At 46.7% G+C, this 22,622-nt stretch overlaps 1 protein-coding gene across 4 annotated transcripts in view; it reads right to left on the bottom strand.

Annotated features, from left to right (window-relative positions):
• The window catches only part of PPFIA3 (PTPRF interacting protein alpha 3), a 624,634-nt gene that overhangs the window by 66,642 nt on the left and 535,370 nt on the right, over window positions 1-22,622 (bottom strand). For all 4 annotated transcript variants that reach the window (XM_040327613.1, XM_040327612.1, XM_040327615.1 and 1 more), the window contains one exon: window positions 15,890-15,983. In XM_040327613.1, coding sequence (XP_040183547.1) covers window positions 15,890-15,983 — 94 coding nt within the window. The remainder of the gene's footprint in view (window positions 1-15,889; window positions 15,984-22,622) is intronic.

The raw sequence follows: 22,622 nt of genomic DNA, 5'->3' as shown, positions 1-22,622 counted from the left end.
AAAAAAAAAATTAAACTGTCATATTTTCAAATGCCAGAAAAAAAAAATGTTGCTTTAAGACGCTGGGCGGGACTGACGTTTTGACGTCACTTCCGCCCAGCAGAGATATGGGGACGGGTGGGGGCAATTTTTCCCTCAGTCACATCCCCACACAGGTGCCAAACGGACCCGATCGCCTCCGCCGCTACCGACGGCTCCGGTAAGCGGCGGAGGGCGCAGGAGAGCGGCGGGAGGGGGGGGGGCCCTCTCCCACCACCGATAACGGCGATCTTGCGTCGAATCCACCGCGGAGTCCGCCGTTATCGTTTACAGGACCGTTGGCACTAAAGATGGATACCTCGGTTGTGGCAGCAGCTGCTGCCGTTACCGAGATATCCATCTTTAAAGTGCCGCCGTTAAAATACGTGAGGCGGTCGGCAAGTGGTTAAATGTATGATGACTCCCTTGCCCTCTACCCAAAAGTGGCTCTGTTATCTGACCTCCCGGGATAATTTAAATCCCAGAAATCCAATCACCTTAGGTTTTTTCTGTTGACGGCCCGGCAGATGATTGCACAATACTGGAAATCTGAAGCTACCACCCTTCACAGGTGAGTGAAGGGATGGCCTTGGGGCTAACAGCTGGAACATCACTGGAGGCACATGGTCCAGGAAAATAGATGATCACACCCTGGTGACCAGCCCTCTAAACATTCACCCTCAGCCATACTGAGTACGAGAGATAACCTTCATATTATATGTATATCTATACCCCCCTCCCCCCCCCCATACCTGTCCCTCTCTCTTTATTTCAATCTTTTCGTTTTATTTTATTTATTTTTTCCTCCTTTCCCCTTATGCTGGGTTATACACTATTTAGAGGTTTTACTTTTCTGTATCTAATTGACTGAGCATGCTGTTTGTTTACTCAAACAAACAGCATGCTCAGTCAATTAGATACAGAAAAGAAAAACCTCTAAATAGTGTATAACCCAGCATAAGGGAAAAGGAGGAAAAAATAAATAAATACAGCCCTCGTGTTATGATGGTGTCAGGGACCTGCCAATAGGCTCCGGCGCGCATGCATGCGCACGCATACCAATGCCCAGAACCAGCAGCTGTCTGTTCCTATGAGCCGGCGCGCGCCAAATGCGGGAGCGCGCGATTGCCGCCATTTCTGCCTTTAAAAGCCAGTAGCTGCAGTGACACTTTGCTGTCTGATCTGCAGCTTTGTACCTGTAAACCTGTGACCTGTTGAGACCTGTTACCTAAACCGACCTGGCTCTGTCTGACCACCCGAACCTCTCCAATCGGACCCTTGGCTTACTCTGACTCCGCTCTGCTCTCCTGCCCACCTTTACCAGACCCTGTGCCTGAATCTGACCACGCTTACAGCTTACAAGAGTAACCATCTAATTACCTGCATAACCTGGCTTGTCTGACCCTGATACCAGCTGTTGTTCTGCACCTAACCTGGCTTGCTTTACCAGCTCCTGCTGCCGCTATTCTAGTACCTGTGCCTGTTCCAGAGTCGCTGATCCTCCACGTCTGCAGATGCTGTCTCCTGCATCAGCCCTTCCTGAAAGACCACCGACCATGCCGGACTGCTGCCATCACCAGGCACTCCTACCTCGCTGTGCTCCCGAGCTTGCTGTCTCCACTCCAGCAGCTCCTGAGCCAGGGCTGTAAGAGAGGCTTCCTCCTGCAAACTAGGCTCCGACTACAAGTTACGTTCCCGTACATAACAGTATCAGACAGCCATGACAGAGCCTGCAGGAGTAGCCCCCGCCGTAGAGGAGATCTGCAAACACCTGGCAGCCTTCACACAAGCAGTAAAGAACCTACAGGAAGGTTACATGAGACTAGAGGGACAAGTGCAAAATCTGTCTGCTTCCGGCGATACAGCTCCTACATCTACTGCCAGGACCGCATCTGCTGCCTCTGCTTCCTCCGTAGTAATGCTTCCACCTTAAATTCCGGGCCTTCCGTAATGCCTGCCAGCTCTACTTTGCCTTGCAACCATGGACTTTTTCTTTAGAGGCCACAAAGGTGGGATTTGTGATCTCCCTACTTCAAGGTGAACCTCAGACCTGGGCCCATCGGCTATAAGAAGAGAACGGTGACCAAACGCAGACCCTGTTAGCCTTCTTTGAGGCCATGGCCCAGCTTTATGATGATCTCCAACGAGCTGCTACCGCTGAGTCTGCCCTGCTCGCGCTCCAGCAAGGTCGCAGAGCGGCCGAGGACTATGTCACGGACTTTAGACGCTGGAGCACAGACACCCATTGGAACAACGCAGCTCTGCGGCATCAGTTTCGCCTGGGCCTCTCAGAGCCTAAAAGACGAGCTTGCCCGAGTTGAGGTACCCGAGACCCTCGAAGATTTGATCACCAAAGCCATTCAAATTGATCGCAGGCTCCGCGAATGCTGGGGCCGAGCGTTCTTCCCAGCCAAGTCGCCCAGCTTGGATGACCGCAAGGGCACCAATGCCTACTTCCCGCTGCCTGCCTCCCACCTGCTTAAATCCTCCCAGCGCCACTCTAGACACCGCCGAACCCATGCAACTCGGTCTCATGCGACCAACACTACCACCCGAAGAACGGACAAGCCGCCAACTGAACCGGTGCCTCTACTGTGGGGATGCTGGTCACTATGTACGCAACTGTCCTGCCAATATGCGTAAGTGCCTTTCTTCTGTTCCTGTTGACCTTTCTGCCCTGTATGCCAACGCAACTCACCTCGCTCTCCCTCTCTCTTTGCAGTTCCAGGAAAGGACAGTTCTAGTCAACGTCATCATTGACTCTGGCGCATGTAGCTGCTTCATCGACTCTGCCTTTGTCAACTTGCACAATATCCCCCTACAAAGAAAGACTCATGGACTCTCTGTTTTTCTGTCCGATGGATCCGGCATAAGTTCAGGGCAGGTGACTCAGGAGACCCTTCCTCTACCTGCTATAATCGCCCCCCAACACAAGGAACTGCTGATCCTGGACGTCATCTCCTCTCCCCTGTTTCCTGTGATCCTAGGCCTACCCTGGCTCCAAGCCCATAACCCTCTGATTAACTGGGTATCCGGAGAAGTGTTGTTTCCGTCTCCCTACTGTCAGAAACACTGTATTCCTGGGCCCTCTTGCTCATCTACTACCCTGCTATGTATGGACTCTGACCCAAACCTGCTTCAGTCTGTTCCAGAGCCCTATCACAAGTTCATTGACATTTTCAGTAAACGGGGAGCCGACTCCCTTCCGCCTCATCGCCCCTATGACTGTCCGATCAAGCTCATTCCGGGGGCCGAGATTCCTTTTGGGCGCATCTTCCCATTACCGGAAAAGGAGCAAGAGTCCCTAAAAATATACATAGACGAAAATTTGAACAATGGGGTTTATTCATCCCTCTACCTCTCCAGCAGGCGCTGGAATATTCTTTGTTACCAAGAAGGACCAGTCTCTTCGTCCGTGTGTGGACTATCGCGAACTAAATAACATCACGGTCAAGAACCGTTATCCGCTACCCCTGATACCCGAGCTCTTCCAAAAACTAAGATCTGCCATCATCTTCACCAAATTGGACCTGAGAGGAGCCTACAACCTGGTCTGTATCCGGGATGGGGATGAGTGGAAAACAGCTTTTTGCACCCGATTCGGTCACTATGAATATCTGGTCATGCCCTTCGGTCTGTGCAACGCACCCGCCACCTTCCAGCATTTCATCAACGATGTGTTCAGAGACTTCCTTGACATCTTTGCGATTGTCTATCTAGATGACATCCTAGTCTTTTCCGGGTCACTCGATAGACATCGGGAACACGTCCATAAAGTCCTAAGCCGTCTCCGTTTACACGGACTGTATGCCAAGGCGGAGAAATGCGAGTTCGAGCAGCAAACCATCCAGTTCCTGGGCCTGGTAATCTCCCCTACAGGAATTAAAATAAATCCCCAAAAGGTGTCCGCTATACTAGACTGGCCGTTACCCCTGGATAAGAAAGGAGTGCAACGCTTTGTGGGATTTGCAAACTTCTATAGAAGGCTCATCAGGGGATTTTCTGCAATAATCTCACCCATCACACAACTGACCAAACAGAATCTACGTTTCCGCTGGAACCCAGAAGCCCAAAAAGCCTTTGACAAACTTAAAGGACTTTTTACTCCAGCCCCTATCCTCAGCCATCCTGACCCAGCACTGCCTTATCTCCTCGAAGTAGATGCATCTGAAGTTGCAAGGGAATAAAGAGCTAATGCATCCTGTCGGGTTCTTTTCCCGGAAGCTCTCCCCTGCGGAGAGAAATTATGATGTGGGTGACCGTGAATTACTTGCCATAAAGACCGCCTTGGAAGAATGGAGGTATCTGTTAGAAGGCGCAGCACATCCAGTATTAATCTATACCGATCACAAAAACCTGGAATACCTGAGATCCGCTAAAAGATTGAAATCTCGGCAGGCTCCATCCATCTTCCCATCAATTTTAACCATCTTCCCTGTCCCTGCTGAAGAAAAGCAGGCCCAAACCATGATGCTGCCACCACCATGTTTGACAGTGGGGATGGTGTGTTCAGGGTGATGAGCTGTGTTGCTTTTACGCCAAACATAAAGTTTTGCATTGTTGCCAAAAAGTTCGATTTTGGTTTCATCCCACCAGAGCACCTTCTTTCACATGTTTGGTGTGTCTCCCAGGTGGCTTGTGGCAAACTTTAAACAACACTTTTTATGGATATCTTTAAGAAATGGCTTTCTTCTTGCCACTCTTCCATAAAGGCCAGATTTGTACAGTATACAACTGATTGTTGTCCTGCGGACAGAGTCTCCCACCTCAGCTGTAGATCTCTGCAGTTCATCCAGAGTGATCATGGGCCTCTTGGCTGCATCTCTGATCAGTCTTCTCCTTGTATGAGCTGAACGTTTAGAGGGACGGCCAGGTCTTCGTAGATTTTCAGTGGTCTGATACTCCTTCCATTTCAATATTATCGCTTGCACAGTGCTCCTTGGGATGTTTAACCACTTCCCTACCGGCCCATAGTAAAATGACGTCCACAAAGAACTTCTGCCGTTCAGAGTGGACGTCATGTGACGTCCTGGGCTTTCCGGGTGGTTATCTGAATGATGCCTGCAGCTAGAGGCATCATTCAGATATCCTTCTAAACTGCCGGCGATTCTGCACAACGTAAGAACGATCATAGCGGCGGTTCCGCCGCTAGATCGTTCTTACAGGCGGCGGGAGGGGACATCCCCCCCCTCCCGCCACCATCCGGTGCTTCTCCGGGCTCTCCCGTGCCATCGGGGGCCCGGAGAACGAATCGTCCGGCGCTCGCAGGAAGCATAGAGATGACTGGTGACCAGATGGTCACCAGTCATCTCTATGACCGTCGGAGGACCCGGGCGCGATGTGATGACGTCACGCCCGGGTCCCCGTAAGTAAACAAAGCCGCGATTGCGGCTGCTAAGCAACCACAAGCATGAGTTCGGTGAATTTTTTTTCACCGATTTCATGCTTTCCAGCCTGGAGGAGAGATGTGGGGTCTTATTGACCCCGCATCTCTCCATAAAGAGTACCTGTCACACACATTCCTATTACAAGGGATGTTTACATTCCTTGTAATAGGAATAAAAGTGATAAAAAAAAAAAAAAAATTAAAAAAAAAAGTGTAAAAAAAGAAATAAATATATATAAAAAAAAAAAGAAATAAAAATTAATTTATTTAACGCCCCTGTCCCCGGTAGCTTGCGCGCAGAAGCGAACGCACACGCAAGTCCCGCCGACATATGTAAACGCCGTTTAAACCACATATGTGAGGTATCGCCGCGTGCGTTAGAGTGCCAGCAACAATTCTAGCACTAGATCTCCTCTGTAAATCTAAACTGGTAACCTGTAAAAAATTTCAAATCGTTGCCTATGGAGATTTTTAAGTACCGAAGTTTGGCGCCATTCCATGAGTGTGCGCAATTTTAAAGCGTGACATGTTAGGTATCTATTTACTCGGTGTAACATCATATTTCATATTTTACAAAAAAATTGGGCTAACTTTACTGTTTTTAAATTTTTTTAATTCATGAAACAATTTTTTTCCCAAAAAAAGGCGTTTGAAAAATTATTGCGCAAATACCGTGCAAGATAAAAGGTTTCAATGACCGTCGTTTTATTCCCTAGGGTGTCTGCTAAAAAAACATATATAATGTTTGGGGGTTCTGCGTAATTTTTTAGCAAAAAAATTATGATTTGTACATGTAGGAAAGAAGTGCCAGAATAGGCCTGGTATGGAAGTGTGTATAACTGCCCGGTATGGAAGAGGTTAAAGCTTGGGAAATCTTTTTGTATCCAAATCCGGCTTTAAACTTCTCCACAACAGTATCTCTGACCCTCGAACTGGTACGTCGTACCTTCTGGTGGCCAGGCTTGGAGGAATTCTGCAAATTGTATGTCAATACGTGTCCCATCTGCAATCAGAACAAGACTACAAGGAACCTAGCCTAGGGACTACTAAAACCCCTACCCGTACCTGATAGACCCTGGAAGATGATTGCCATGGACTTTATTGTAGAGCTTCCATGTTCTGAAGGGTATACAGCAATCTTTGTGGTCGTAGACCGTCTATCTAAGATGGCCCATTTCCTTCCATTAAAGAGCACCCCGTCGGCTGCTAGGCCTGCTCGTATCTTCATCAAGGAGATTAACAGACTACATAGAGTTCCTTCTAACATCGTGTCTGATAGGGGGGTTCAGTTCACGTCACGTTTTTGGAGAGCCCTATGTGAGACTTTGAAGATTGAACTTGCCTTTTCCTCAGCCTACCACCCCCAAACCAACGGGCAAACTGAGAGAACTAACCAAACTCTTGAGCAGTACATTAGGTGCTTCATGTCCTTCTCTCAAGATTGGGTTTCCTTGCTGCCTTTAGCAGAGTTTGCCTATAATAATGCCAACCATTCAGCCACTGGGCAGTCCCCTTTCTTTGCCAACTACGGCTTTAACCTAACATTTCTACCTGACTTTCTTCCAGAATCTCCAGTCCCGGCAGTGCAGAGTACAGTGGATTTTCTCAGCCACAACAATCAGGTGTTTCAGGAAGCAGTGACCAAAGCCCAAGCCGACAGCAAGAAATTCTTCGACAGGAGAAGAGAGGAGAGCTGGATCTTCAACCAGGTGACCAGGTATGGCTATCTTCAACTAACCTCAGGTTGGCCTGTCCTTCCAGAAAGTTGGCACCGAAGTTCATGGGGCCCTTTACAATAAGGAGAAGGATCAATGAGGTATCTTATGAACTGTCTTTACCCGATTCCCTTAAAGTTCATCCGGTATTTCATGTTTCGTTGTTGAAGCCTGCAGTTCCCGATTCCCTTTCCTGACAGAGGGGCCAGTCCTCCTGAACCTATTTTGGTTGACGGTTACGAGGAATACGTGGTGGAGGCCATCCTTGACTGTAGGAAACGGCAAGGGCAAACTCAATTTCTAGTCAAATGGAAGGGGTACGGTCCAGAGGACAATTCTTGGGAACCTGAAAGCAACATTCATGCACAAAGACTGATCCGTGCCTTTTTTTCTGCTCACCCTGAGAAAAGAGCCTGACTTGGCATCCGGAGGCTGCCCCTTGGGGGGGGGGGCAATGTCAGGGACCTGCCAATAGGCTCCGGCACGCACGCATGCGCACGCATACCAATGCCCAGAACCAGCATCAGCAGCTGTCTGTTCCTATGCGCTGGCGCGCGCCAAATGCACACGCGCATGCGCTAAATGCACGTGCGTGGCGGGAGCGTGCGTGCGCGGTGGGAGCATGTGCATGCTCGTTAGCGCGCGATTGGCGCCATTTCTGCCTTTAAAAGCCAGCAGCTGCAGTGACACTTTGCTGTCTGATCTGCAGCTTTGTACCTGTAAACCTGTGACCTGTTGAGACCTGTTACCTAAACCGACCCGGCTCTGTCTGACCGCCCGAACCTCTCCAATCCGACCCTTGGCTTACTCTGACTCTGCTCTGCTCTCCTGCCCACCGTTACCAGACCCTGTGCCTGAATCTGACCAAGCTTATAGCTTAAAAGAGTAACCATCTGATTACCTGCATAACCCGGCTTGTCTGACCCTGATACCAGCTGTTGTTCTGCACCTAACCTGGCTTGCCTTACCAGCTCCTGCTGCCACTATTCTAGTACCTGTGCCTGCTCCAGAGTCGCTGATCCTCCACGTCTGCAGATGCTGTCTCCTGCATCAGCCCTTCCTGAAAGACCACCGACCGTGCCGGACTGCTGCCATCACCAGGCACTCCTACCTCGCTGTGCTCCCGAGCTTGCTGTCTCCACTCGAGCAGCTCCTGAGCCAGGGCTGTAAGAGAGGCCTCCTCCTGCAAACTAGGCTCTGACTACAAGGTACGTTCCCATACATAACAGATGGTAGCATTTATCTGACCTACCTATATGTAACATTACCATGTTGCTGTATAGCCAGCATTTCCCCCCCACTCCCTTATTTTTCTTTATTTTGTACCCCAACTGTTTTATCTGATAAATAAAAACATATTCAACCATAAATCGGTTATAAAGCCTGAATCTGGGATATATATATTTTCCATCTTGGATGCAACCAGGTGATTTTTACCTGCCTGCTGTCACTATCTATCTATCTATCTCTCTCTCTATATATATATATATATATTAGGGCTGTGGAAATTAACTATTAATTCCTCGATTAATCTTACATTTTTTTGATCGATCAAAATTCTGTTGAATGGCACTCACCTCTCCGCCGGCTTCCAGGCCTTCAGGGAGTTCCGTCAGAGATCCGGTGACATCACGGACACCGGCGGGGCTTGCCGTGTCCATCTGAAGGGCTCTTTTGCTGTGCTTTCATATCTGCATGCCGGAGGGACCTTACTATCTGCCACATGCAAGGGCTGTTACACCTCCCTCTATCACTTCCCTCTATCAACCTGGGATTCTACAGCCATCCACTGGGAGTTCTGATAGTTCCCTTCACAGGACATCTACATGCCGATGGACTGATGTTAACCCCTCCTCATCTGGATTCTGCACTGGTATCGTTGTACACATTTTTATACCAGTATCATACTTAGCTACATGTTTTTATGACTGCTTTTGCTACCGTTTGGTATTACTCGCACCATTTTTACCGTTTATGTAGCTACATCGATTTTATCTCCAGTGCAATATTTATTTTGCTACCTACTTGAAGACTATAAAAGTTTTAATGCTATTTCCATCGAGCGCTGCCTTTGTGTTTTTGGTATACTGCTATCCATTTTTCCAGTGGTTGGTAGCTGCACTGGGAATCAGCCTGCAAGGAGATCAGCTAAAAGCAGTTCGATCCATATGTGCGTTATAATTAATCAAAATTAGTAGATTAATCGATAAAAAAAAATCTATTAATCGAACACAAAAGTTTTAGTCAGTAACAGCCCTAATATATATATACAGTGCCTTGCGAAAGTATTCGGCCCTCTTGAACTTTGCGATCTTTTGCCACATTTCAGGCTTCAAACATAAAGATATAAAACTGTAATTTTTTTTTGAAGAATCAGCAACAAGTGGGACAAAATTATGAAGTGGAACGAAATGTATTGGATATTTCAAACTTTTTTAACAAATAAAAAACTGAAAAATTGGGCGTGCAAAATTATTCATCCCCCTTAAGGCCTAGTACACACGAGAGGATTTATCCGTGGATACAGTCCACCGGACCATATCCGCGGATAAATCCTCTCGAGGATTTCCACGGATTTGGATCCGATGGAGTGTACTCACCATCGGATCGAAATCCGCGCCAAAATCCCCTCGCGATGACGTGTCGCGCCGTCGCCGCGATGATGACGTGGCGACGTGCGCGATGCTGTCATAAAAGGAATTCCACGCATGCGTCGAATCATTACGATGCATGCGGGGGATCCCTTCGGACGGATCGATCCGGTGAGTCTGTACAGACCACCGGATCGATCCGCGGGAGCCAATTCAAGCGGATAGATTTGTAGAGATGTCTACAAATTTTTATCTGCTGGAATTGGGAAATTTCCGCGGATAAATATCCGCAGGAATGTACACACCATAGAATCTATCCGTTGAAACCGATCCGCTGAGATTTTTCAGCGGATGGATTCTATCGTGTGTACGGGGCCTTAAGTTAATACTTTGTAGCGCCACCTTTTGCTGTGATTACAGCTGTAAGTTCCTTGGGATATGTCTCTATCAGTTTTGCACATCGAGAGACTGACATTTTTGCCCATTCCTCCTTGCAAAACCGCTCGAGCTCAGTGAGGTTGGATGGAGAGCGTTTGTGAACAGTAGTTTTCAGTTCTTTCCACAGATTCTCGATTGGATTCAGGTCTGGACTTTGAATTGGCCATTCTAACACCTGGATATGTTTATTTGTGAACCATTCCATTGTAGATTTTACTTTATGTTTTGGATCATTGTCTTGTTGGAAGACAAATCTCCATCCCAGTCTCAGGTCTTTTGCAAACTCCATCAGGTTTTCTTCCAGAATGGTCCTGTATTTGGCTCCATCCATCTTCCCATCAATTTTAACCATCTTCCCTGTCCCTACTGAAGAAAAGCAGACCCAAACCATAATGCTGCCACCACCATGTTTGACAGTGGGGATGGTGTGTTCAGGGTGATGAGCTGTGTTGCTTTTACGCCAAACATAACGTTTTGCATGGTTGACAAAAAGTTTGATTTTGGTTTCATCTGACCAGAGCACCTTCTTCCACATGTTTGGTGTGTCTCCCAGGTGGCTTGTGGCAAACTTTAAACGACACTTTTTATGGATATCTTTAAGAAATGGCTTTCTTCTTGCCACTCTTCCATAAAGGCCAGATTTGTGCAGTATACGACTGATTGCTGTCCTATGGACAGAGTCTCCTACCTCAGCTCTAGATCTCTGCAGTTCATTCAGAGTGATCATGGGCCTCTTGGCTGCATCTCTGATCAGTCTTCTCCTTGTATGAGCTGAAAGTATAGAGGGACGACCAGGTCTTCGTAAATTTGCAGTGATCTGATACTCCTTCCATTTCAATATTATCGCTTGCACAGTGCTCCTTGGGAAATCTTTTTGTATCCAAATCCGGCTTTAAACTTCTCCACATCAGTATCTTGGACCTGCCTGGTGTGTTCCTTGTTCTTCATGATGCTCTCTGCGCTTTAAACGGACCTCTATGACTATTACAGTGCAGGTGCATTTATACGGAGACTTGATTACACACAGGTGGATTCTATTTATCATCATTAGTCATTTAGGTCAACATTGGATCATTCAGAGATCCTCACTGAACTTCTGGAGAGAGTTTGCTGCACTAAAAGTAAAGGGGCTGAATAATTTTGCACGCCCAATTTTTCAGTTTTTTATTTGTTAAAAAAGTTTGAAATATCCAATAAATTTCGTTCCACTTCATGATTGTGTCCCACTTGTTGATTCTTCAAAAAAAATTACAGTTTTATATCTTTATGTTTGAAGCCTGAAATGTGGCAAAAGGTCGCAAAGTTCAAGGGGGCCGAATACTTTCGCAAGGCACTGTAACTTAATTTCTGGACTTACTTGTTTTGGTTTTGTATGTATGGATTGCATGGGTTGTTACCGACATGTGGTGAAAATTTGATGTCAATAGCACCTTTAGAAATATATTAATCTAGAAAATGGTGATGTGTTCAATACTTATTTTACCCACTGTACATTTGAAAATTGATTAGTTCTGATGTACTGACAGTCTATCTTGAGGCCCTAAAATGCTAGGACAGTAAAAATTTCCCCCAAATGACCGCTTTTTGGAAACTAGGCAATTAGTAAGAGTAATGGTTAGTTTTTTGAAGTTTTTTGTCACATTTTTTTTAAAATAAAATAACACTGGTCAAACGAAAAAAAAAAGCTTCTTATTTTGTTACATGGTTTATAGATTGCATAAAAAAAATACTTTTTCAAGATAATATTGCCAAGGAAAAGTGTTTCTTCTACTGAAAAAATAAAATAAAATATTCTGTGTACTACTTTATTTTCTTAAGTAATTGGATAGTAAAACATATTTTTTTTGCCAGTAAATACCTTTATATAGCCCCTTCCTGTTTCTTGTGTGATAAAAAGCCTAGGCTTATGACATCATGCACAGCTCTCTCTCACACTCTCGTGATAGTTTTCCGGGGGGGGGGGGGGGGGGGTCAGTCATGAGAGGGTCAATGAGAGCTGCAGAGCTGGAGGTGTGCCTGTGTAAATCCAGGAAGTGAACAAATGGGCGAAAAACAGAGTTCAACCCATTTAAAAGTCAGCAGCTACAAAAAGTGTAACTGCTGACTTTTAATAATCAGACATTCACCTGTCCCATGGTCCAGCGATGCGGGCGAATAAAGCCTCGCTCCTCCTCATTTCTGTGGCGCCAGTGTTCTAACTGTGGGCGCTCGGCTGTGGCTTCACAGCCAAGCACGCACTGCACATGCACGAACCGCGGTGTGCGGCATGATGTGTCCCAGAAGATTGCAGGGAGAGGTGATATTCCTCCCAGCGCCGCAGCACCAGGGGAGGAAGTGGGAGCTGGGTACTGACTACCTCCCCCAAAAAAATGCCAAATCTAGCATGTCAGGTGGTCACCAGCACTTTAAGAGGAAGTTCAATTTTTTGGTTGGAACGTCGCTTTAAGCTGTCCACAGTTAAAGGGGTTGTAAACATATGTGTTTTTTCACCTTAATGCATCCTATGCATTAAGGTGAAAAAACACCTTGCAATGTCCGGCCCCCCAGCCACCACGTTTTACTTACCTGAGCCCCGAATGTCCGTGGGCATGATCCCGCATCGCTCTCTCCAGGGGTTCTCGGCTCTTCATTGGATAGATTGATAGCAGCGCAGCCATTGGCTCCCGCTGCTGTCAAGCAAATCCAATGACGCGGGCGGTGGGGCCGAGTCATACACTCAGCGTCTATGGATGACACAGGTGCGCGCCCACAAGGTATCCCCCTTGGAAGAGAGCTTCCCAGAGGGGGTTATCTAATGCATGGAGGAGCCACGAGAGCTGCCGTGGGGACCCCAGAACAAGAGGATCGGGACCACTCTGTGAAAAACTAACTGCAAAGTGGAGGTAAGTGTGACATGTTTGTAAAGGTTCCCTTTTGTTTTTTAAATAATCACTTTAAAATGGTTACAGCCAGACTCAGCGGAGGGAGATTTCTGCAGCATATTTGGCAAGTACAGAATGGCAGTATATATAAAATATGTAAAGTGGTTGGAGGGAAGCTTCAGAATGGTAAATATGCTTTTATTACAGATTATGAGAGCAGACTGCAGTTCGTTTTTAAGTAAATAAAGCAATAATGTGTATTAACAGCCCCAAAGCTGAAAAGACTAAATTGCTCTCGTCCCTAGGGGTTATACAGTTGCGAGCGCAAAACTGGTTATGGGCAAGGACACATAAGTTAGTCAAAGATGAGAGTCCACTCCATAATCATGGCTGGTGAAGACATCTGCCCCTCTTCTGTGTTTCATGTGTGAAACAACTGAGGCCCCATACACACCATAGAATCTATCCGCAGATAAATCCCATCAAATGGGTTTCTGCGGATAGATTCTGTGGTGTGTACACTCCGTCGGATATTTATCCGTGGATAAATCTCCCCTGGGATGGATTTCCAGCAGATGGATATTTGCTGACATGCTCAACAAATCCATCTGCTGGAATCCATCCCAACGGATGGATCCGCTCGTCTGTACAGACTCACCGGATCCATCCGTCCAAAGGGATTCCCCGCACGCGTCGTAATGATTTGACGCATGCGTGGAATTCCTTATATGACAGCGTCGCGCCCGTCGCCGCGTCATAATCGCGGCGACGGCGCGACGCGTCATCGCCAGAGGATTTCCGCGCGGATTTCAATGCGATGGTGTGTACACGCCATCGCATAGAAATCTGCTGAAATCCTCGAGAGGATTTATCCGCAGATACGGTCCCCGCTGGACCGTATCCGCGGATAAATCCTCTCGTGTGTATGGGGCCTAACAGACTTTTTTCCTCTTCTTAAGAGGTATTTCAAATTTACTGGCCTCAAAGGTCAGTTATTTTGCTTTAGGTCCCAGATTCTGCTGAAACCACCCTGGGTGTAACAATTTTGTATGGTAACTTTTTTTTTCCACTTCTTTAACCACTTTAATACAGGGCATTTACACCCCCTTCCTGCCCAGGCCAATTTTCAGTTTTTAGCGCTGTAACATTTTGAATCCCCCACAAATAGAGCTTTCTTTTGGTGGTATTTGATCACCTATGCAGTTTTAATTTTTTGCGATATAAACAAAAGAAAAACGACAAGTTTAAAAAAAACACAATATATTTTTTACTTTTTGCTATAATAAATATCCCAAATTTAAAAAAACAAAAACAAATGTTTTTCTCAGTTTTTAGGTCGATTATGTATTCTTCTACATACTTTTGGTAACAAAAAAATCGCAATAAGTGTATATTGATTGGTTTGCGCAAAAGTTATAGGGCCAGATTCACAAAGGGGATACAACGTCGTATCTCTGTTTCTATCTATGCGACTGATTCATAGAATAAGTTACGCATAGATATCCATAATATCCGACAGGTGTAATTGTTTTACACTGTCGGATCTTAGGATGCAGTACCGCGGCCGCCGCTGGGGGGAGTTCGCGTCGTAAACCAGCGTCGGGTATGCAAATTAGGAGTAACGGCAATCCACGATGGATTTTCGCGTTCGCTACGTCGCTGCTAGTCTAGTTTCCCGTCGCAAATTTAGTCGTCGTTTTGGCTGCCCTAACTTTAGTCAGCAATCGTATTGCTGTCTAAAGTATGGCCGTCGTTCCTGCGTCGAAATTTAAAATTTAACGTCGTTTGCGTAACACGTCCGGGAATACGGAAGTACGCTACGCGCCGTTCGAAAAAATTACGTCACGGCGCGCAAAGCACGACGGGAATTGCGAAACTTGCGCCGGAGGCCGCCGGCGTAGTTTTCATCGCAAGTGCTTTGTGAATCAGGCACTTGCGATGAAAACTTGCGGCGGTGTAACGTATCTACGATACGTTACGCCGCCGCGATTCTACGTGAATCTGGCCCATAGTGCCTACAAATTAGGGGATAGATTTATGGCATTTTTATTATTATTATTTTTTTTACTAGTAAAGGCGGAGATCTGCGATTCTTATCAAGACTGTGACAGACATATCGGACACGTTTGACACTATTTTGGGACCATTCACATTTATACAGCGATCAGTACTATAAAAATGCACCGATTACTGTATAAATGTCACTGGCAGGGAAGGAGTTAACACTAGGGGGCGATCAAGGTGTTAAATGTGTTATCTAGGGAGTGATTCTAACTGTAGGGGGAGGGGACTGACTAGGGGAGGAGACCAATCAGTGTTCCTATATACTAGGAACACACAATCTGTCTCCTCTCCCCTGACAGGACGTGGATCTGTGTGCTTACAAACACACACAGATCCACGGTCCTGCTCTGTAACGAGCGATTACACGGCGGACATCGCGACCGACAGGCACGTGCATCGGCTCCTCGGTGACGTGGCATATGCGTCCCCTATACCGCCGGGAAAATGAGGACGTCATATAACGCACGCACAGGATATGATATCCCATCTGCAGACGTCATATGACAATGGGTGGGTAGGAAAGTGGTTAAAGTAAACATTTGCAGACAAAAGAGATTTTTTTTTATTTATTACAGGTATTTATATAGTGCCAACAACTATGCAGTGCTTTACATATGTATTTATTGTACATTCACTGTCCTAAAGGAGCTTACAATCTAAAGTCCCTAATTTTGTATTCATATACGCACATACATACTAGGGACAATTTAGACGGGAGCCAATTAACCTACCAGCATGTCTTTGAGGTGTTTATAGGAAACCCGCACAGGGAGAACATGCAAGCTCCGGGTAGTGCGGAAAAATTATGGAACTTACTTTTTCTTGTTCCTGCGGTCTTTGTCCACAGGTCCAGCTAATTTAGACAGGCCCATAGGATCAGCTGGGGATGTCTCTTCAGAGGGGGTACCGGCTGAAATACAGTACAAGGCAATGAACATGCAAGACAATGTGTAACAACTCCATCCAGTAGAGGTGTTTGTGATGAAACCTTCTACAGACCTACATATTCATATATTTCTTCTATACATATCCACAGATTGAATAACAGAAGAACTTGGGCAGCTTTAAAATTAGACCTGGATGGGCAGAAGCCTCACTAAGATACATAAGACATCTATCTGTCCTCAAACCTGTGTAACTCATAACTTGGAGAATGAAAGGTGAGCTGGCTAAATACACTAAGGCTGGATTCACACCTTGTACGTTGCGTTTTTGAGTTCTGTTCTCTCTGCCAAGTTCTCAATCAGCTGTTCAGCGGATCCACTGCGTTTTAGCTGCGGATTGGCTGACCTTGGAGAGGGGAGGGAAGTCTCGCCGCTGTTATTATGAGGGGGGAACTCCACGCCAAATAAAAAAACGGCATGGGTTCCCCTCCATGATCATACCAGGTCCTTAGGTCTTGTATGGATTTTAACGGGAACCCCCTACGCCGAAAAAACGGCGTGGGGTCCCCCCCAAATCCCTACCAGACCCTTATCCGAGCATGCAGTCTGGCCGATCAGGAAAGGGGGTGGGGACGAGCGAGCGCGCCCCCCCTCCTGAACCGTACCTGGCCACATGCACTCCGCCCTGCGGCCCCCCACCCCAAATCACCCTGTCCCCATGTTTATGAGGACAGGGCCTTTTCCCGACAACCCTGGCCGTTGGATGTCGGGGTCTGCGGGCGGGGGGCTTATCAGAATCTGGGAGCCCCCTTTAATAAGGGGGCCCCCAGATCCCGGCTCCCCACCCTATGTGAATGAGTATGGGGTGCCTTCTCCTGCTCTCCGATGCGTTCTTCCTTCTGTCGGGCACCACCGCTTTCTTCTTGCAGCTCTTTTACTAGCGGGGGCCCGGTCTTCCTCGTCGCCTTCTCCCCTCTACAGTCCCGCTCTGAGGTCATACAGGGGCGTAGTCACCGGGTGGCATCACCCGGTGACCACGCCCCATGCCTATATAAACGGGCATTACAGCATGACAGAGCGTCGAGTCAACATCTCAAGAAGAGAAGAGGGAAGAAGGCGACGAGGAAGACCGGGCCCCCGATAGTAAAAGAGCTGCAAGAAGAAAGTGGTGGTGCCCGGCAGAAGGAAGAAAGCACCGGAGATCGGGAGAAGGCACTGGAGAGTCGGAAGAGACCCCCGAAGTCGCAAGAAGACCCCATACTCATTCACATAGGGTGGGGGGCTGGGACCTGGGGGCCCCCTTATTAAAGGGGGCTCCTGGATTCTGATAAGCCCCCTGCCCGCAGACCCCAACAACCAACAGTCAGGGTTGTCGGGAAGAGGCCCTGTCCTCATCAACATGGGGACAGGGTGCTTTGGGGTGGGAGGGCCGCAGGGCGCTCCCCCTGCCCCAAAGCACCCACCCCCCCATGTTGAGGGCATGCGGGCTGGTACGGTTCAGGAGGGGGGCGCTCGCTCGTCCCCACCCCCTTTTCTGATCGGCCAAGCTGCGTGCTCGGATAAGGGTCTGGTATGCTCATGGACTCATGGACCTAAGGGCCTGGTATGCTCATGGAGGGGAACCCATGCCGTTTTTTTTTATTTTATTTGGAGTGGAGTTTCCCCTCGTGATCCCTGTTCAGAACACAACACATGTTCGAATCAGATGCGTGCCCATAGAAGATAATGGGCCGAATTCGCACCTGAACCGCACCGCAATGCCTAGAAAATGCACACGATTTTTTGGCAATGCGCAGTGCGAATGCATCGCACATATGAGAACCAGCCTCATTAAAATCAATGTATTTTATAATGTTATGTGAATTGGATGCGGTTTAAGCCGCAACCAATTCGCATAGGTGTCAACCTGGCCTAAAAGTACTTCCATTTGTCTTTTGTACGTTTAAAAAATCTGTCTTATTGTACAGATGTTTTGAAAGAATCTTGGTGTTTAGATAACAGTAGTCAGAGGCACTTGTTAAAGCGTATATGAACCCCAAAATGTAATAGATTACAGCTTACCAGCTGTTTTCAGGTTTAAATATGCTTTAACGCCCCTTAGACCCCCTTTCACACAGAAGCGTTTTTACAGCGTTTTAGCGTTAAAAATAGCGCTATTAAAACGCTCATAAAACGCTCTCCATGCATCTCAATGGACCCTTTCACACTGAGTCCTGCAAGCAGCATCTTTGGAGCAGCTTTTGGGCACTGAAAAAAAAAAACGCTTCAAAAACGCCCCTCTCCATTGAAATGAATTGAAAGCGCTGTAAAAATGCCTTGCCCTTTCACACTGAGGCACTGCAAAAACGCCCTAAAATGTCAGGGTCTTATCGGTGCTTTACCAGCGTTTTTCCGGTGCTGCAAGTGTGAAAGGGCTCTGAAAGCACCCTGTCTTTCACATTGGGATTGCAGGTGAGGCTTCTTTCAGGTGCTTTACAGGTTTTTTTTAACGCCAAAGCGCCTGAAATACGCCCCAGTGTGAAAGGGGTCTTAGTGAAGAAGCATACAGCACTATCAATCAGCAATTTGAGTGGAATTAGGCTGTACATGGCTGTGTCAAATCATACGTGAGCCCAAACAATAATCATCACCTTTGGGAAACAGTAATAAGTGAGGTAATAAAAAAATGACGATTATTGGAAGTATACATTTACCCAAATTAGAGCATAGAATTAAAAAACAATAATCTGATAATGTGCAGTCTTACCTTTCAAAAATAATATGTGCACATGAGTAAAAAGGCTTATTGACAACAAGCTAACAAATGTATAGCTAAAGCGTTACTAAACCCAGCAATATGAAAATAGTTCAGCGCCCCCCCACAGTTTATAAATCAGTTTTTTAACATAAAAAAATTGTCACTTTATACCCTTTTGGATGATCTGTATACCATGTTACATGGTAAACTGCAGTTTCTCCAGTGCTGAAAGTTCAGGAAGGAGGAGATTTCCACTGCAGCCTGTATACACGTCCACATGTGTTATGTCAATATCACGTGACCTGGCTAGCTCTTATCAACAAGTAAATGTGCTCTTGTCAGGGACCAGTGCGACCAGAAATGTGTGGACTATGATGGAGTGAACCAAAATGCAAGTACATTATAAATGATTTATTAAAAGGATAAATAATAAACAATCAAATAAACCAGCAACCAACCACGGTGACACACAACAATAACTACCCAAACCAAACGTATATACAGGTGTAAGATACAATCATAATCGTAAACAAGCCAGGGTCATGCACGGTAGATCAATCAGCTAGAACAGGGAGCAGGACGGGACAGGGAGAGGACAACAGGAGCAAGATAGGAGTCAAGGGATGGATGCGGAGTTCAGGAACACAGGATACAGGTTACAGGATACAGGAATACAGGTTTCAAACGCAGGTCAGGGCACAAGGAAACAATACCAAGGCAATGTGTGCAAGCATCTACCGGGTATAAAATATATATATATATACACACACCTCCTGCAATCAGTCTCAGGTGATGCCTGATTGCAGGAGATGTCGGCTCCAGACAGCCCAGAGGCACCCGCTACTGGTCACCGGAACTGCCGCCCATAGATATGGGAGAGACCGTGCCACCAGCAGGTGAAACCTTTCCTGACAGCTCTCCAGCGTAAAAGACACAACTGAGCATGTGCAGGTTGGCTACTTTGCCTGTTAGCTGGCCTTTCCCAGATAGACAGTGCAGGAGGGGGAGGATTTGTGCATACAGGATAAACCTGCCTTTTTACACAATACAGAGGATTAACCCCTTAAGTTCCACAGTGAGTATAACAAGCATGCTATGTTGCATATACAGATTTTACTGTTGTGGGTTTAGTAACACTTTAAAAGCAAACATTTATTATATTGCAGATACTAATTATTAGATGTGATGACTGTATTAGTTTTCTTTTTTTAGGCTTTCTTTATCTTTACCTAGTAATCCAGCCATAAAGTCTGTTGTTTTTTCAAAAGAACAAGCTCTCTTGCAGATTGTATCAGTTACAGGGATGAGGTAAACAATTTAACACTGACAGAGGTGCTTACAATAATCAGCTTTACATTTTATTTGTAAAACATTTCTAGTACTATAAAATCCTACTAGTTCTCTTTCTTTCTCTTTTGTTATGCGGGGTCTGGGCAATTTATTTTCCATAATTAACCCTGTCAGTACTGTGAATAGTAAATTACCAGTAAAAGTTTTTTCTTTGTCACTTTTGCTGTAAAGAAAATAAAATCCATACCAGGCATTGTTTACATAGCTGGGAATTTCTGGCCAGCAAATCAATGGGCCAGACAACATTACTGGTTGCCAGGGACATGGTGAGTGCCAGCATCTGCTACTTCCTTAATAACTGCTGATGGGAAGGAAGCTGTTTTTTAAAAATAAATATATATATATGACAGACTACGTGTGGGTTAACCCTGCCTCCTCTCCAATGCTTTAGGACCCCACTCCCATTAATTTGAGCTCACCGCTAGAGACTGCGTTCCTTTTTTGTTGTCCTCATTGGACCTACAGCGTTGCACTTACATTTCCTGACATCCAAAGACTTGCACTATTAAAGTTCAGAGCGGGTGGGTGTCGGGCATAAGATGATCGGTGTCAAGATAGCCCAGGGCCCAGCCATGGGTGGTTGTGTGGCTTCAGGCATACATGTCCAGTGGTGGGGATGGCCTGCGTATGCCCAGGACTGAGACGTCTTCAAGGGATCGGCTGGCAGGGCCTTGAAGCTTTCAAGAATTATTTTTCCACGACTGAAATTTTTGTTTTTGTTATTTTTCTCCGCCTCACACCGTTCTTCCTGTGTTTGGTACCCTCATGGAACCTGGATCACACATACGCAATGCCTTAGATGAAACCGAAGCTTGGTTTGCGCATGCGCAGCTCGGCCACGCAATCGCTTTACGGCAAATCGGCGCGGCACAGTGCTCGGGGGAACATCGGTGACGTCACTATGGCAGGGATTTTAAATCCCTGCTAGCACCTGTAACTTTAGGATTATCTGCAGACAGACTGGCACCCAGGATAACGGTAAGCACCATCCTGGAACCAGGGTGCAGGAGGGGGAGTGAGATGGCTCTTAAAGGGGAAGTGCATTCCTTGGTGCTGTCACCTTACTTTTTTCTTTTGGGACGTGGAGTGTTCTTACAGACTGCAGGATTTTCGCTTATTGTCGTGGGGGTGTGAAGAGGGGGGCCAGGTTCGCTTTTGGATGGACACATGCCCTAATATCATGCCTTTTTCCTACCCTTCTCTTCATTTTAGCTAATCCAGACTGGATTGCCAGTTCTCTGTACGAGACGACAGGGACCTTGCCAGGCCGCAGCGCCAGCCTTCCTGATCCAGGTCCAGACGTGACTGTAAAATCTAAATCTAAACTTATGGATGTCCATATATGTATGCAAGACTTTTAGGTGGCGCAAACTTAAGGCCTTGATTCAAAATTTGCTATTCAGACATTGTTAACACTTTAGAACCTAAATTAAAAATACCTTGTCCTGTTCCTATATTTTTGGTCGTTTGAGCTGCTCTAGCCCGCCTCCCCCCTCTGGTTCCTCTCCTCTTTCTCCCTGTCTTTTTTTGCCCTGCGTGGGTTTGTGAAAACCCCAACTAGTGGAACCGTTGTGCGCTACGGGGGCCCGGGAGTTAGGGGGCCTATTATGACCTTGTTGAGAGTATGTACCATTCATTTCACCTTGGTATTGGGGTTGGGAGTACTGAGTGCTGCCATTCCTCCAATCATCATCGGGGCAATCTCTATCCCCCAAGGGAAAAAAAGAGTTCTGTACTGGGACATTGTAATCCCATCCCGACATCCCCCCAGGTTGATAATAGGAGGGTGACTGGGAGTCCCAATCCGACTCCGGACCATGTCTCCAACCCTCTAAATGATCAATGTGAGATCCCCTCCCCCTTTGGGTACCTTGTCCCCATCCTTTTTCCTGAGGGGGCTGACCTATAGGTCTAGATGGGGGAACCATAATATTGAGGCCCAGAATCCTGACTGTGGCCAGCTCCATTAACCACCGGGAGGCGGCCAGAACCATATGGAGGGCCGCCCCTATGTCCGCCAGATCCCCTTCTGGGGGACTGGTAGGGAGGGTGGTTCCCCATTCTAGGGTTAGGTGGACCCCGCTTTGGGGCTGCAAATTGAGACTGTGAGTAGCCCAAAACACCCACTCCTCCCAGTGGAGGAGCAGAAACTTCCATTTCACTGGAAGCTGCTTTGGCTAATTCCTCCAACAATTTCTTTTGCCAGCTTAATACAATGTTGCCATGGTAGTCCCCCAAATCCCTGTTGTATTTTTTATTTTTCTTAGCTCTTTGATCTTTATCCTCCTTTTCAAGGGCTTTGAGATTTCTCCTTGTACTCCTCACTGTCCCTGAGAGGGCTCAGTTTGTCCTTGATGAGTTTGATGTCATCATCTAATTTCAGCAGTTCACTGCCTTCACGTGGTGTACTGTTACTCAGAAAATGTATAGTATAAAGCCCTTTATTACCTGCGCCACCGTGGGGGTAGTCTACATGCTGCAGTGCCCGTGTGGCCTGCAGTATGGGGGCCGGACTAAAAGTCCTCTTTGGGTACGCTTGAATGAGCACATTACTAATATTATTACTGGTTTCAAAAAT

This window comes from Rana temporaria, chromosome 10 (assembly GCF_905171775.1).
Source record: "Rana temporaria chromosome 10, aRanTem1.1, whole genome shotgun sequence".
NCBI classification, from domain to species: Eukaryota; Metazoa; Chordata; class Amphibia; order Anura; family Ranidae; genus Rana; species Rana temporaria.
This window is presented reverse-complemented; position numbering and strand designations above follow the sequence as displayed.